Source organism: Phascolarctos cinereus, unplaced genomic scaffold (assembly GCF_003287225.1).
Source record: "Phascolarctos cinereus isolate Bilbo 61053 unplaced genomic scaffold, phaCin_HiC Scaffold_726;HRSCAF=1367, whole genome shotgun sequence".
NCBI classification, from domain to species: Eukaryota; Metazoa; Chordata; class Mammalia; order Diprotodontia; family Phascolarctidae; genus Phascolarctos; species Phascolarctos cinereus.
In genome coordinates, this window is record NW_027556098.1 from 244121468 (window position 1) to 244138625 (window position 17158).

General features: G+C 41.2%; 1 protein-coding gene across 4 annotated transcripts in view; it reads left to right on the forward strand.

The window, feature by feature from the left end:
* Nucleotides 1-9113: 9113 nt before the first annotated feature.
* DCLK1 (doublecortin like kinase 1) overlaps nt 9114-17158 on the forward strand; it is a 410798-nt gene continuing 402753 nt past the window's right edge. For 2 of the 4 annotated variants that reach the window (XM_020978717.2, XM_020978719.2), the window contains exons 1-2: nt 9997-10354; nt 15555-15944. In XM_020978717.2, the coding sequence (XP_020834376.1) occupies nt 15569-15944 (376 nt within the window). In that variant the 5' untranslated portion in view covers nt 9997-10354; nt 15555-15568. Of the gene's footprint in view, nt 9218-9993; nt 10355-15554; nt 15945-17158 lie in introns of those variants that run through there. The other 2 variants (XM_020978718.2, XM_020978721.2) reach the window with 2 other exon arrangements.

Below are 17158 nucleotides of genomic sequence, written 5' to 3' on the forward strand. Positions count from 1 at the left end.
TACCCACTAACCATGGGCACCCCCTTCCCAGGGCTCTATCCAGGGCAATCTTTTCTTCTCCTATACTATTCCATTTCACAATCTCATCAGCTCCCAATGACTCAATTTTCACCTCCATGCTGATGGTCTTGTCATTGTCCTCCCAGTTTACAGTCTTGTCTTTGTATAGGAACCTAGTCCCTCATGACTGTGACTGCTCTCTGCCCTGCAACCTGAAATTGGGTGATGGTCAACAGAGCTGCCAAATGGCACTTGATCTTGTGCTCAGGGCTAGCATACACATCCACTGGGATCTCTTTCTGACCAGGTGTTAAGTCTTCTTATTGTTTCTGGGTACTACTGTTACCCCACAGCCCACAGCAGGTGTTGCTTCCACTTCACCCCACTTCCACTACCATGCTCCACTTCAGCCCCCACTCTAGTGTTTGCAGACCTCTCTCTCTTTTTTTTTTTTCTCCTAAGCTGTCCTGGGATAGAAAAATTGTGACTTTTTTTTTTGAGACTTCCCCACTCAGACTTCTGTTTTGTGTTTTTTATGGTGATTTTGTAGGGTAGGTTTTGGGAAAGGTGTAGTAATTATGAACTTTCACTCCACCGTCTTGATTCTACCCTCCTCTAGCATCAGTTCATACAAGTCTTTCCAATCTATCTTACCCTACAGGAAAATAGGGGGGAAGGGGATAAGAGAGCAGGGGGATGATAAAAGAGAGGGCAGATTGGGGGTTAATCATAAGCAAACACTTCTGAGGAGGGACAGGGTTAAAAGAAAATAGAATAAACAGGGGGAAGGATAGGATGAAGGGAAATATAGCTAGTTTTCCACAACATCACTACTATGGACGTGTCTAGCACAACATACAAGTCTTTCCAGGTTTCCCTGAAACCATCCCCTTCATCAATTTACATACACACACACACACACACACACAGATATACATACATATATATATATATATATATATATATATATAATATATATATATATATTTCCCCTCCCAATTACATCTTAAAAACTTTAAAAAAATTTTTTAAGGTTGAAATTCTCTTTCTCCTTCCTTCCCTCCCCTCCCCCCCCAAGATGGTAAGCAGTCTGATATAGTTACACATGTGCAATCACATAAAACATTTCCATATTAGCCATTTTGTACGAGAAGACTTGAATAAAAAATAAAGAAAGAAAAATACCATGCTTTAGTCTGTTTTCAGATAGTGTCAGTTCTTTTTCTGGAGGCAGATAGTATGCTTCATCATTAGTCCTTTGGGATTGTCATGGATCATTGGATTGATGAGGATAGCTAAATCATTCACTGTTTTTCATCAAACAATATCACTGTTACTGTATGTAACATTTTCCTGGTTCTGCTCACTTTACTTTGCATCAGTTCGTGTAAGTCTTTCCAGGTTGTTCTGAAATCATCCTGCTTGTCATTTCCTATAGCGCAATAATATTCCATCACAATCAAATCTTCCATCATAATCATAGGCCACAGCTTGTTTAGCCATTCTCCAATTGAAGGGCATCCTCCAGATTTCTAATCCGTTGCCACTACAAAAAGCCTCTATAAATATATTTTTTTGTACAAATAGGTCCTTTTCCCTCTTTTGGGAAAGAGACCTAGCTGGATCAATATATGCACAGTTTTATAGCCCTTTGGGCATAGTTCCAAATTGCTTTTCAGAATGGTTGGATCAGTTCACAACTCCACCAACAATGCATGTGTCCCAGTTTTCCCACATCCCCTCCAACATTTATAATTTTCCTTTTTTTGCCATGCTAGTCAATCTGACAGGTGTGAGGTGGTATCTTAGAGTTGTTTTAATTTGTATTTCTCTAATCAATAGTGATTTAGAGCATTTTTTTCATGTAATTATAGATAGCTTCGATTTCTTTTGTCTGAAAACTGCCTGTTCATATCCTTTGACCATTTATCAATTGGCAAATGACTTGTATTTTTATAAATTTGACTCAGTTCTCCAAATATTTGAGAAATGAGACCTTTATCAGAGATACTTGTTGCAAATTCCTCCCCCTCCAGTTTTCTGCTATCCTTTTAATTTTGGTTGCATTGGTTTTGTTTGTGCAACCTTCATCAATTCTTGTAGTAAAATAGTATTCCATCCCATTCATATAACCATAAATTGTTTATCCATTACCCAATTTATAGGTACCTCTCAGAATCCTATTCTCTGCCAACGCATAAAGTGCTATAGATATTTTGTACATTCTTAGAGTTTTGTTTTGCTTAGTACTAATACTTCCCTTAATCAATTCTCCCTCTAATTTCCTCTCCACCTTTGTCCACTTCCCTCCTATTTCCCTGTTGAATGAAGTGTATTTCTTTATGTGTGTTTTCTTCCTTCTTTTAACCAGTTCAGATGAAAGTGAGGTTAAAGTGTCAGCTGCTCCTTTCACGCCTCTTTCTTGTTTGCATTGATGTCTACCGGAACAACCTGATTATGTGAGATATTTTTCCTACCCATTTCCTTTTTTACCTACCCACTCAGTGTAGTCCTTTTTCTTTCTTTTTTCCACTCTTCTCTCAATATCATCACAACATAACAGAACCAATCCCAGGCTGCAACCCTTGATAATGATAGGGTCAAGAGAGGATATATGTTTCATCTCCCTATATCTGAGTATAAGCAGTTTATCCTTGTTTATCCCTTATGTTTGTTCATTCATGTTTACCTTTTTTTATGTTTCTCTTAACTCTGGAGTTTGAACTTCAAAGTTTCTACACAGTTCTGGTCTTTTCATAAGGAATGTCTGAAAGTCCTCTATTCATTAAAAATCCATTTTTCTTCTGTAAGATTATACTAAATTTTGCTGAGCAAGTAATTCTTGGCTATAAGTCTATGTAGCTTTTGCCTTCTGCAATATTGTACTCCAATTCTCTACTCCTTTATGATGGTGGCTGCTAAGTTGTGTGTGATGCAGACTGTGGCAACTTGGTACTTAAATCCTTTTTTCCTGACTGCTTGTAGGACTTTTTCTTTGACCTGGAAGCTCTGTATTTTGGCTATGATGACCCTGGGAGTTTTCATTTGGGGATTTCTTCCACAGACTGTAGGTGAATTCTTTCTATTTCTACTTTGCTTTTTGGTTGTAAGAGATCTGGGAAGTTTTCTTTTCAGATTTCTTGAAATATCATCTCTACACTCATTTTTTGGTCATGGCATTCAGGTAGCCCAATGACTTTTAATTTTTTTCTCCTTGATCTGTTTTCCATGTTAGTTGTTCTTCTATTCATATTCTTCTATTTTTTCAGGCTTTTGACTTTATTTCAGTATTTTTTATTGTCTCATGGAGTCTTTGACTTCTATTTCTTTCATTCTAATTTTCAGAGAGTTTATTGTTTGGGCAAGATTTTGTACCTCTCATGCCAAGCTTCTAATTCCCTTTCCAATTTTTTCTCCCATAGTTCTCATTTCTTTTCCAGTTTTTTCCTCTAGCATTTTCATTCCATTTATAAAAACATTTTTAGTACTTAAAAATATTCTTGCTTCATCTCTTCCAGGCATGTGTCCAGGCACACTGTATTTTTCTTTGAGGCTTTGCCTGCAGATGTTCTGGAGTCCTTCTCATCTTCTGGGTTTGTGTCTTGATCTTCCTTGCTACCATAATAGTTTTTATGGTGAGATTTTTTTTCTTTCGCTCATTTCTCCAGCCTACTTCCTGATTTTGGACATGATATTAGAACTGGGTTCTAGGCACTTCTAGATTGGCTAGTCCTGTTGCTGCTTTCTTGAAAGTATTGAGTATAATGCTACTCCTGCACCTAAGGCACAGGCTGGGAACCTGAAAGATTCCATTGCTCCCAAAGTAGTCTGATCCAAGGCAAATTCTGATTTCTGCTCGTTGGTCAGAGCTCCACAAGTTCCTGATGTGGGTTTGAGGTTTAGGAACCATAGAACGCTGCTGGACTCAGCCCCTGTAATTCAGCTGGAAAGCTCTGCTGATTCAGGATGGCAGAACCATAGGCTCCCCTTGGGTCTGGAATTCCTGCCTTGGTTATTCCTCTGCAGACTGGGTTATATGCTAGAACTAAGACACTACTTAGCTACTCGTATCTGAGTCACATTGCTGCTTCTTAACTTCCTCCTTTATAGGTACGTTGCCCAGGCCCTCCCTACAGAGGAATACTATCCCTGGGTGTGAGTCCCCTTCTCAAGCCACCCTGGATCTGAGACCCAGAACTGGCCAGTAGGCAACAAAACTGCAGTTGGCACCTATCCCCATTATGGTACTCCAGTAGAGACCTAGGACTTCCTCTTGCTGTGGCACATACCTTCTACCTGGCTGCCAGAGAGCTCTGCACATAGTGTATCTGAGGCCTGACTCCATCTCCAGAGTCTGTAGACCTCTCTGTCTCCCTATGGTTAACTGAGCTGGACAGACGACTCACTCTCTTCTTTCCAGATTTTCCCATCAGTATTTAGTCTGGTACATTTTCTAGGTCTGTTTGGAGAAGTATTGTGAAGGGGAGCTCCCCTATATTGATTCTTGTCACTCTACCATCTTGGCTCCACTGAGCAATGAGTCTAAAATGATGTCTTCCTGATCCATTTTTCAGGTGAGTTGTTTTTGACAGCAAATTCCTTTATATCATATGCTTCTAATTTTTCAGTCCTTTAACTTTTGTTCTCATCTTTCTTGTTTCCTGGAGTCATTGAGTTATGTTTGCTCCATTCTGTTTTTCAGAAAGTCCAGTTGTTTGGTAATGTTTTCTACCTTCTGTTCTAAGATATTAGTTCTACTTTCTTTTTTTTTCTTCTTCAAGAGTTCTAATTAGGATTTTAATTTCAGTTTTTATCTTTTATTTCATTTCTTCCAGATGCTCTTGGAGTCCTTTTGGCCAAGCCAATCTTTTTGCTGAACCTCTCTTTGTTCTTATTGTTGAATTATTTTCTTATTTTAGATTACTTTCTTGGAATTCTCTTAACCCATAGTGTTTTTCATTGTGTCCTAATTTTATTTATTCATATCTCTAGTCTTAGTTCCTAGACTAGAACTCTGTGCCAAACTCTACCTCTTACCACACTCTTGGATACCATGTGCAATTGCTGTTTCATCCTGTCCCTTTGTAGTCTAAATGCAGCAGCTTCTGCAGTTCTAAACTGGTCATGCATTCTCTATTATCCATCATAATATATAAGGCCTTAGCCCACCTCTGTCTCCTCCTCACATTCTCCTTAACTGGGAATTGACTCTGTCTCTTGCTGTGGCCAGATAGGTGCTGGCCATTGTTCTGGCCTCAGGCCTCCTCCAAGGAGCCCTTGGAGCATTCTCACTCATTGAGTTAGTCCTATCTTCTGCTATGTCTTTGAGTACTTCAAGGTTTATGTTGCTTGGCCCCGTTCTCCCTGTGTAGTGACCTACCATGGGTTTCTGACAGACCACAGCTGAGTTCCATTAGTTTCAAACCCATTTTTGAGAGCTCACACTGGCTTTTCACAACCCTAACACAGGGGTTTGGGCTCTTGCATCTTTTGGGCTTGCTTCTGGCTTCTCTAGTGTGCTGCCTTTCAGGGTGTCCACAGGTTTCAGGTCTTATATACTGGAGCTTAAATTGGCTTTCATATCTCTTGGCATATCCATTTGCTAATCACCTATAGGTTTCTAATTGATTTCTTGTGCAAGCCTAGACTGGAAAGAAGAGTTTACTGTTCTTTATTCTTGGTCTTCTTGATCATTGCTCCACTTGGTGCCCTTCCAGACTTTTTTTTTTGGCTAGGAAATGGGGTTAAGTGACTTGCCCAAGGTCACACAGCTAGTAAGTTTTATGTGTCTGAGGCTGGATTTGAACTCAGGTCCTCCTAAATCCAGGGCTGGTGCTCTATCCACTGTACTACCTAGCTGCCCCTCCTTTTAGACTTTTAATGAAGTGTTTCTGGGAGAAGTGGGCTTCCTAGGATCTTTCACAGAACCATCTTAACTGAAAGTCCCCAGACTTCATTTTATTAAGCACTATTTCAAATGTCCCATATATTAAGCTCATTGGGTATTGAGGGGTCCACAAAGGGTGACAACCACTTTCATCGGTGTAGGCAACAAATCATTTCATTATGTGTCTATGTGTTATGCTCTGGGAACCCAAACATAAGAACTTGTGTTTAGAACTTGTGCCTATAACCTCCCAACTGGAGGAAAGGGAGAGATTCCCCCTCATCTCAGGTGAACTCCTCAATGGAGAGCAATTTCTCCTGATTTCCCAATCTCAGATGTCATCTATGCCTGATCTCTTGTGAGTCTTTGAAGATCATGGTATCAGAGATGAAGCATAGGCTGTTAGATCAGACTTATCACAGACTTTCCTTTATTCAAAGGCATCTAGGTGGTGCAATGGTCCAGAATGCTGGGCCTAGAGCTGTGTTCAAATGCAGCCTCAGACACTGAGCAAGTCACTTATCCTTTGTTTACTTCATTTTCCCTAGTTATAAAATGTGAAAAATATTAGCGTCTATCTCCCAGGGCTGTTATGAGGATCAAATGAGGTAATATTTGTAAAGTACTTAGCACACAGTTCCTGGCACATGGTAGGTGCTATATAATTGCTATTATTATTATTATTATTAATTATTATCCTGCACCAAAAATTTGACATGCTCAGGAAAGCACTAAGCATAGCAAAAATACACAAGACTCAAGGGAATGGAGGTGGGGTGGGGAAACAGCTACACCACATTGTAATTTAATCAAGCTATTTTCCCAGTTGCCTCCCACCTGGGAGTGATACAGTGCCATGCCCTTGTCAGGGATGTTTCCTAGGGAGTCCAAATATTGGCTCCATACCCATTCCAAACCCTGGAATTCAGACCTGGATCTGGATGTTACTCCTGTAACAACCAAATCCACCAATTGGTTTCATGATTTCAGCCGGTTTAATTATCCCTTGTCAGCAACAGTAGCTTTTCCTCTTATTTAGATCTCCCAGTTATGCACCACCCCTTCATGCCAGGAATGACAATAGCAGCATAGCTCAGCTTTATCTAGGCATGGTGATATTAAGTCCAAAGGAATGAATTGTTAATTGTAGTATTTCAACCACTGACAGACAGTGGGACCAGTGCCAACCCTAAGCAAAATGCTGAAGGTTTTAGTCTTTCCAGTCTTTCTTCTTTCTGTATTTTTCTGTTTGTGTAGTACCCTCTCAACCTCCATCTAAGGCACCAAGAGCCACCAGCTTAAGAAAACATTCTCTCAAGAAAGGATTTTATGTCTACAATTTACACCTTAGTGTGAATTTGTCATAGAATAAGAGAATCATATGATCTCACTCTTCCACTGCCTTTGGATTTTTAGCTCCTGCCTAAGGACATACTGATTGGCAAGAGTTTGCTGTTTCTAGTCCAAGGGTTCCTAACATAAGAGCACAATTTTGCAAAACTGACCTGGATGAGAAATGTAGAGATGTGTATGACTGGCATGATGGTAGATGTGTTAATGGGAATTCAGGAACAGAAGGTGACATGGAATTTAAAGAGAACATAAAGATAAGCTAAAAACAAACAAACCCAGCAACAACAACCCCAAACCCCTTACCTTGCCAAGTGATTTCTCGCTGGATGTTTTTGCTTTGGAGAGTTAAAGGAGAATCTGTTTTGGCCAGCTAGAATGTGGTAGGATGAAGACATGAGAAAGTGCTTAAGGTAAAAGTTAGTGGTAGATACCTGTGTAACTTTGGGCTGCTGGAAGATGGTTTCGTCTCTGAGCAGAATATGAAATCACATCAGGGAGCTTCTGGCTGTTTCCTGGCACCTACATGACCTTGCAATGTCAGGGACCCCATGAAAGTTTGTTGAAGGGTAAAAAGCAGGAAAAACATTAGTATTGATTTAATAATTTCTTTGAATAATTCCTAAGAAATTTAAAGGAAATGACATCAGATCTCTTAAGTTTATTTTCTCAGGGCCCTTTTGCAAATTCCTTGGTTAATTTTATTTCTGCAAGGAGGCATTACTTAAAGCCATAAAACTTGAGTCAAGACTTTCCCCCTGCTTAGTAGGCTATTCTCTGGCATAGCTAAGCCCTCTTGAAAGCTGCATTAACTCTTTCAGGCCACTAGAGTACTCTTTGGTAAACTATTACTTCCATTGGCTAAATAATTGCATTTTAATTCCACAAATAAGTCACTTCTGGAAGCTGCATTTATTCTTTCAGGCCACCAGGGTGCCATTTACTATCCCAAACCAATTACCAAATAGCAGCAACCTAGACTCCTGAAAGAGTTAACATTACTTTGAAAAATAACTAATTTATTTCTAGTGAGTAGCTGGATCAAGGAGAGGCTAAGCGTTTAATTGGCTACATTCTCTGCATACCCTAGGTCATGGGGCTCTTTCTATGCTTTGTGGAGTTACTTGAGACAGCTGGGTCAAAGCTAAAAACTGTAGCTGAGAAAAATCCTTAAGTATATACGTAGGGATGGAATTGTGATTACTTGAGTATTTTGTGAGAAGGAATATTTTCCTGGTGATTGATTAGAATGAACAAAAGACACAATATCTATTTTCTACAGGTTTGTAGGTTTAATCTACCTCCATGCCTCTCCCCCACCTCCTAAGGTGTCTCATATAGGTTCAGTAGTTTGCATTTGGACAAGCTGGTTAGCTCATTCTGCTATCCTTACAGCGGCTGAAAGACTCTAATGCAACTATTAGAGTCCTTGTTGAACGTGTAACATTCATGTTTTGAGCTCTTTTGTAACTAACAACAAATTGAAAGAATGCTACAATAATTTTATTAGTTACCATGAGTCAGACCCTACAGAGTAGTTGCAGATAGCAAGTTCAACTCGGCAGCCAAGCGACAAAAGGTAACCTTTTTCATTTGAAGGATGTAAGCATCAGGGAGAAATTAAACCTATTTATGGTAGTCGCTGGGGAGAGGGCGGAAAATTGATGTAGTTAGTCTAACTGGACTCAAATTCAGGTTGAAAACTGAAGCCACATTGTAGAAGAGATTCTGCACTCTCTGGACTTCTTTTTTTTTTTTTTTTTTGGACACAACTATCATCGGGGATGGTGGGGTAGATTCCTGGGAACCGAATGGGTTTCAAGATTAGGTCATAGGGGCTTTCCATTGTTCAGGAACCCATTCCTGCTTTAAGGTTTCCCGTAGAAAACAGTGACCCATCAGACTGTGTGCCCAGTGTGACATTTAGATCTGAAGAGGATGTCAGCATTTCTAGCGTTGGGTGACAATAATGTCCTCGAGGTAAGTAGGGGATCGTGTGTAATATATGCGCACGTCTGGCATCATCAACCCCGTGGGACAAGCAGGGGTTTGGGGTAGCCTTCTGGGAGATGACTCTAGTTTCTGGTCTGTAGTGATCAGGTCATCCCTAGGGAAATAGGGGGTGGGGTATTAAAGGGGGAAGAAGTCCTTGCATAAAAAGTGGAGAGGGGTGACAAGGTTGGGGCAAATTACCTTAAAGAGAGGGAGACAAGCCTAGAGATGACTTGGAAGTAGTGGCTGAACTAAAGATCTGAGGGGGAATCGTGGTGGAAGAAACTACTGCTCCTTTTTTCCTACTTACAGATTGTCACTCACACCTTTGTGCCCCACCCCCCTTTGGGGGGCTGACACTGCTTCCTGCCCCTTCCTCTCATTCTGCCCCCCACACTCGCCGCCTTGTGCTCAGCCTTCAAACACCACCACCAAGTATCCGCCCCCCCCTTAGCTAATGACTGTTTCTGCCTTTGAGTCCCCCGCCCCACGCCCGTCAAGGGGTCACCCAAGTAGTCGCGCCCAGAATAGCCCTTCGCACCCCGTGGCTCAGTTCCGGGGGGAGCTGGAAAAGGTCAGGGTGGAGCGGTCAAGCAGGGGGTGCGGTGTGGTGGGGACTGAAGCTCACTAAGACCAGAGGGAGCCTGGGGAGGGCGTGCAGCCACCCAACCCCAGGGTGGGGAAGGCGAGGAGGGCGGGGGCCTCAGGCGCGTGCCCGAAGGAGGGAGGGGGAGGAAGAAGGAGGGGATGCAGAGAGAGGGAGACAAGAAAAGGGAGCGCGCTCGCTGCCGCCGCCCTCCTCTGGAGAGAAGCTGGAGAGTGGCAGAGCTAGGCTGCTGTGAAGAGCCGCATTTCAATGAGGACGGGCTAATGCAAATCACTGCAATAAGGGCAGAAGCCGAAAACGCGGAGCCCGAGCAGCTGCTGCAGCCCAGTCTCACCACCGCTAGCATCACCACCACCACCAGCACCAGCACTGGTCCCTTAGTCGCCTCCACCACCACCACCGCTAGCACCATCAGCAGCAGCAATAGCAGCATCACCGAGGCAAGGAGAGGTGCAGCGTAGGGGCCAGGAGACAGAACCGTTAACAAAGACACTTGGCAGCGTCTCTCTGCGGACCCGGTGAGTGCAATTGCAATAAGAGGAGGGGGGAGAGGAGGAGGAAAAAGGGAAGCTCGCGCGCCTGAGCCGTTTCTGCAGAGCCCCGGGGCGACCCAGCAGACCCCTCGCCCTCCACCCCTCAGCGTCCCCGGGTTGTGGCTGGTTAGGAAGGAGACCCTTCTAGAGGCAGCGCTTTGGGCCCGGGCTGGCAGCCTTCCTGAGAGTCAGTCTCCTCCTCCAGACTGTTCCTAGAAAGGCGGCTGCCCATGCAGCCCAGCCCTGCCCAGTCCAGCCCGGGGGCATTGTGTGGGCTTGGGGCCGTGGATACTGGACTCTTTTGTCTAGTGGCCAGTGCCACTGGGCTTTAAAAGGGAGAGACTAGTTAGGGAGCGGGAGTCTGCATTTTGCGATCAGTAGCCCCACGTTTCTAGCGAAGATGGAAGGAGAGGAACAGGAATGGGTAGGCAGAAGGTGTTTGTCATTGTCAGAGTCAGCTGTGGAGCGGGAACCAACTCTGTTTCTCGCCGGCTCAGTGGTGGGGCCAAGGCCTTTATTGTGTGCGGGTTTTAACCGTGTGATTGTGAGGCTTGTGCACCGTAAGGGGTGGCCGGCTTCATTTTGGGTCGGGCTGTTCTGTAGCCTGGGCTGTAATTACATTAGCTTGCGTAGTTCTTCCAGGGACGGGGAGGCAGCATCATGTACAGATTAGCGCCTGCAGTGTTAAAAGCATGCAGGGAGGAAATGGCATTTTCCTCCTAGAGAGAGCAGGGGCTGGAAGACACAACCCCTGCATTGGCCCACAAAAGAGATATCTTTTGAAGATAGGGTTTGAACAGGGTCTCTGCTGGGTTCTGATGAGAGAAAAGGTCTAATCCAATATGCAGATTTTGCATATATTGCACCTCTGAATGCTTGAATCTAACAAATTCCAGGCACACACACTGATTGCATTGCAGGGGTGTGTATGGGTAGATGAGGTTTTGTATGTTTCCACATAATCAGTCACCTTTCTTTAGAACCAAGAAAAGTAGGGCAGTGTTTTATGAAACATCACATGTGTGCACACTAGGATGGGTCTTAAAATAAGGGTTTTATGCTATTAAACAATAGAAATTTTTTTCATTCTGTATTTGGAGGGTATATGTGTGTATGTGTGTATATGTGTATGTGTAAATACACACATATATGGTATCTATATATAAAATATACTTGCAATACTTAAAGTATATGTGTGTTTTTATCCATTGCTTTTCCAATCACCTGCAGTGTAATCTTTCAGTAGACGGGAGTGAAGGGTGTGTGTGTGTGTGTGTGTGTGTGTGTGTGTAAGGCTGTAATCGGAATCCATCTGCTAGTGCAAGGGATGAGGAGATTGACTTCTTAAAATGGGGAGAAATCCCAAAGAGAACAATCAAAGATTCCTAGTTCTTGGAATGGTAACCTTGTAGGAAAAGCTTTGTGTTAAGAGAAAACCTCTTTTCCTCTGACACCTCAAGTTTCTCTCCTAGAGGTGTCTGAGGTTATTCATCTCTCTGTTCTTCACAGTGTCTAGTGCCTGTATCTCCTAGCTAGTAGATGAATGAATGAGTAAAACACAGGATATTTTATGTTCAACACCAAGTTTAAGTGAACACATTCTTGACTTTGAGATACAGACATGAGCTCCATGAATAGGAAAACCAGGCTAAACCTCTCTGATATACCTTATATGTGCTCTAGATTGGGTTTAGGTTTGGAATGGGATTCCTATGATTTCTGGTGGGTGGGTCAGGAGGAAGGGCCTAGTTTTTTCGTTTGGGATGGACTGTTTAATTTTTTTTGTTTTTTACAGCAACTAATTATAGTCAAGAAGCATTTATTAAATGACTACTGAGTACCAGACACTGTATTAAACACTGGAGGTACAAAGAAAGGCAAAATCTGTCCTTGCTCTCAAGGAGCTCACAGTCTAATGGGGAGATAGCATTCAAACAACTATGTACAAACAACCCATAGACACAGGATAAATTGGGTTTGAGTTGGAAAGCACTAAGATTAAGGGGAATTAGGAAAAGCTTCTTCCAGAAGCTAAAATTTTAGCTGGGGACTTGAAAGAAGACAGGAGGAGAAGATGAGGAGGGAAAAATTTCCGGTTTGGGGGACAGCCAGAGAAAGCACTTGGAGTTGAGAAGATAGAGTGTTGTATGTGAGAAGTAGCAAGGAGATTGTATGGATCTCAGGTGTAGAGAGTAGAGTGTAAAGAGACTGGAAAAGTAGGAGGGGGCAGGCTATGGAGGGCTTTGGAAGCCATAGTTACAGGTTTGAAAATGATCAGGTTTTAATTTGTGAGGCATATTTATCGATTGCCATTTGGAGTGAAGGAGAAGAGAGTAAGAGGGATGGTGAGATAAAACAAATAGTCCATGGACTAGAGCAGAGAGGAGTTCTTAACCTAGGGTCTGAAAATGTAAAAAATAAAATTGATAACAATTTCAATATAAATGGCTTTTTGGGGGTAATCTTATTTATTTTATTTTATGCATTTAAAAGCATTAGTCTGAAAAGAGGTCTGTAGGTATAATCAATTTGCCAAAAGAGTTTATGATGCAAAAAAAGGTTAAGATCTCCTGGACTAGACAAACTTTGGCTTTAGATGGGGAAAAGGTCAGTGTGGCATAATGGATTGAAAGCAATCCTCAAAGCCAGGAGATCCTGGGTTTGAATCTCAACTCTATAGCATGCTGGTTATGTAACCCTGGTCAATTCATTTAATCTCTTAGTGCTCTAAGCAACTCTCTAAGGCACAGAGTGATGCCAATCTGAATTGGGAGAGAGAATTTTCTCATCAAGTAATTCCTATCCCAATATTCCAATTCTCAGATCCATTCCATGTTACTCTCAATGTAGTTGTTATCAAATGGATTTATTCATGCTATCCTAATTAATCTTTTCCCCAATCCTATTAAAAGCATTCTTTAAAAAAATTTTTTGCTTTAGACCATTTTTTAAATTCCTATACCTTTTTTTCTACAAGTGTGGTTCAAGTTGATGATTGATCATTATGTCCAGGAAAGCATAAGCTCATTTCTGCCTTTGTATCCCTAGTACAATCCCTGGCACATGGTAGGGGCTTAATAAATATTTGTTGAATTGAGTTGAACTTCCCTCTCAAATGGTAAACTTTGGACGTTCTGGTTGGGCACTGTACAATACATCTTCTGTAGTATTACAATTGATTTTAAAATATGAACTTAGGAGTGACCCCCTGGAGGTGGGAGAATTACAACTGGCTTAAAACAAAACAAAACCCACAAAGCAGATTGGATCTTGGCTTCAGCTTTAGAACTGTGGGGAATGTTGGTTTTGTGAAGAGCCTGATGAGCTGGTTTCTTGGCATGAGTATTGGCAGCATTTCCTTCTCCCGCCCCTCTAGAATGAAAAAACAAGAGATCTGGCTTTTAAAAAATATATAACAGGATGCTCCATGTCCCACACTGAATAGCCAGTCAGCCAGCTCTTGTCCTTAATACTTGTCTAAAATGACACTATCTGATATTTCATTTGAAGTGACTCAATTTATAAATCAGTTGTTGATTTTATAACTGGGAAGGGTGTAACTTCTTCACAAAGAGTTAGAAGTTATAAGCTATACCGTGTTTTCCGTATGAGATGTTTCCTTTCTTGCAGGTGGGAAAAAGATAAGTTGCCCTCATGATAGCTCCAATGTTGAGTCACAGTTTTCACACACTTTGTATTGTCTGGATTAGAAGTGCTTTAAAAAGCCCATATTCACCATGCTTAAAAGGGCTAGCCTTACTTTTAAGGAGTCTGGTTGATCAAAGACTGAATGAATGCCTCTTTCACTTGCCCTGTGTGATTGATCATTTATGCATGTTAACAGTAACCATAGGTCTTTTCCAATTTTGCTTCTAGAGTGCTTCGTATTAATTGCCTTTTGTCTGTGGGGTCATAGGATCATATATCTAGAACAGGAAGGGACCATAGAGGCCATCTCCTTTAATCTCATTTTAAATCTCATTTTACTGTGGAGGAAACTTGAGGCCCAGAGACACATGCCTAAGATCACATATAGTACGTCAATGTAAGGATCTGAGCCAGGTCCTCAGACTCCACGGTCAGCGGTTTTTCCACTTTAATGTTTAACTCTTGTAAATTTTTACTTTAACTTGACTTATTCAAATTTTGTAAGTGTCAGAAGATGAGTAGGATAAACTGGTTATATTTATATTTGATATTTTGAATAGGTGGCTACTTTGGTGGTATGAATTAAGTGGCACTGGGAAGACCACCTATCCAAAAGTACATTCACCCTATTTTATGTCAAGGTGCCTGAAATTCGAATTGGTTCTTTTGAGTCATGAAAGCTTTGGGCTTTCAAGATTCTCATACTAAAATTCAAATACTAGGAGAAGGATAACATCTTAAGCTAGTTATTATTCAATAACACTTTAGTGCATTTTGAGGTAGAATTTTTTTTTTTAGAGGCAGCTAGTTGAGAGCAAAACTCAGCAGATATATGTCAGGACAGGTACTCTGAGAGAGTGGTAGGGCTGGTGAAGGGAGCTGAAAGGGAAGGCGGGGTGGACTTTACCCTCTGTTTCAAAAGATGAGACAAATCCTTTTCCTCTGAATTCCACTCTGATAAGCAGAGAAGAAGCAACTGTGTTTAGAAATGCATTTTTATTCACTCAAATTGTAGAATACAATGAATGCCCTGCCATAGAAGAAATGGAATTTATTTGTTAGGATAAAACTAATGTCAAGTTTTGAATATAAAGAAGTTTTGTGTGTGTGTGTGTGTGTGTGTGTGTGTGTGTGTGTGTGTGTGTGACAGGGAGAGAGGGAAAGAGAGAAAGAGAGAGATTGATTCCTCCAAATGGTGTTTCTCAGGCTTAACCTTTAGGAATATCTCATCATGTGAACCAGCATTCAATGTCATATAAACCCTTTTATACTTGACTCTAAAGCCTTTCTTCTTTGTTTCCCTCCATCAAAATATAGTTTCAACTTTTAAGATGGAGACTCAGATTCTTTCTTTCACTCAAGAAGTCATCCTAAACAATGTTAGTAATTTATAACAGTATTTCTAACAGTTGCATTGTCTCCACCTGAGCCCATTAAGCTTGTCTTAAAATGGCACATAGCCAGCCCTCAATAAATGCTTGTTGATTCATTAAAAATGACAGTGTTGTGTTTCTGTATTTATTTTTCTTGCTCTTAGGTTCCATTTTGAACATGTCTTTTGGGAGAGATATGGAGCTGGAACACTTTGATGAGCGGGATAAAGCGCAAAGATATAGCAGAGGGTCTAGGGTAAATGGCCTGCCCAGCCCTACCCATAGTGCCCACTGCAGCTTTTACCGAACCCGCACTCTGCAGACCCTCAGCTCAGAGAAGAAAGCCAAGAAAGTCCGTTTCTATCGTAATGGAGACCGCTACTTCAAAGGGATCGTATATGCCATCTCCCCAGACCGGTTTAGGTCTTTTGAGGCTCTGCTGGCTGATCTGACCAGAACTCTGTCTGACAATGTGAATTTGCCCCAGGGAGTGAGAACAATCTATACCATCGATGGACTCAAGAAGATTTCCACCTTGGACCAACTAGTTGAAGGTCAGCATTGAAGTAGGGAAACAAAAAGTTATGGTAGATGTTAAATTGCCAGATAGTGTTCTGTTTGCTCTGACATTATAATATTTGTGTTCATCCTCAATTTAGAAAAGGTGGAATAAGATGACATTGTTGTGACTACCAGCATTTTATATATTTAAAATTTCAGTTTATTATAGTTTCAAGAAAACCTGACTAATATAATGGTGTGAGGTCAAGTAGCAGGTAATAGTGATCTCCAGAAACCTTGTGCCATCTTTTCCCCTCACTCAAAGTATCTTTCTTACCATTTCTATGACCCTGGTCAAGTCACTTAACCTTTTTTGGGTCTCAGTTTTCTCATCTGTAATATGGTGATAATAATAGCACTGACATCAAAGGATCTTTGTGAGGATCAAATGAGATAATTTATGTAAAGCATTTTGCCAACTTTAAAGAACTATATAAATGCTAGCTATTCTATATGATTTACATAGTATTTTCATCACACTAGTCCTATAAGAAAGGTTCTCTTATTATCCCCATATTACAGATGAGAAAACTGAGGCCCCAAAAAGGTAAGTGACTTATAGCAGAGCTAGCACTGGACATCAAGTCTTCTGACTCCCAGAGAGTATTATATCTCCTTTATTGTTTTCTTTTTTTATTTAAAGGACTATTGTCCTTAGTGAGTAGAGGAACTTTATTTAATCTCTGCTATAAAAAGATCTATTTAAAGTTCTCAAAAACTAACATTTTATCTTTAAAGTTGATTGGAGAGATGAGTTAGTAGAGGTTTGACTTGTGGAGTGAAGTTGTTTGTTTGGGGGGAGGGGGGTTTAACATATAGTTAAAGTAGGTGATCTCCTATCTGTCATTTTAAAAGCGGGGAGAAGGATCCTAGATTCTTCTTCCCCACCATGCTTTGTGGATAATGTGGCAAATCCCTTCCAAAGGGGACAACACTTTTCATTTCATTAAAGAAAAGGCAAATAATTTCTATTGGAGAAAGAGTAAGAAGCTGAATTTACAATAAGCTGTAAATACTGATGGATCCTTTCTTGATGGGTTCTGAAAAGGTTTACAGCAATACAAGCAAGAGAAAAAGAACACAGAAAGGGAAGGCTGGCAGTATTGAAGATTTCTGTTTTTACTAGGGTTGGGCTTGTTCTCTGTAGAAGTTGCCCTTTGCTCAGTCTCTTAATTATTTTATTTTGAGTGTGTCCTAAAAACTGAAA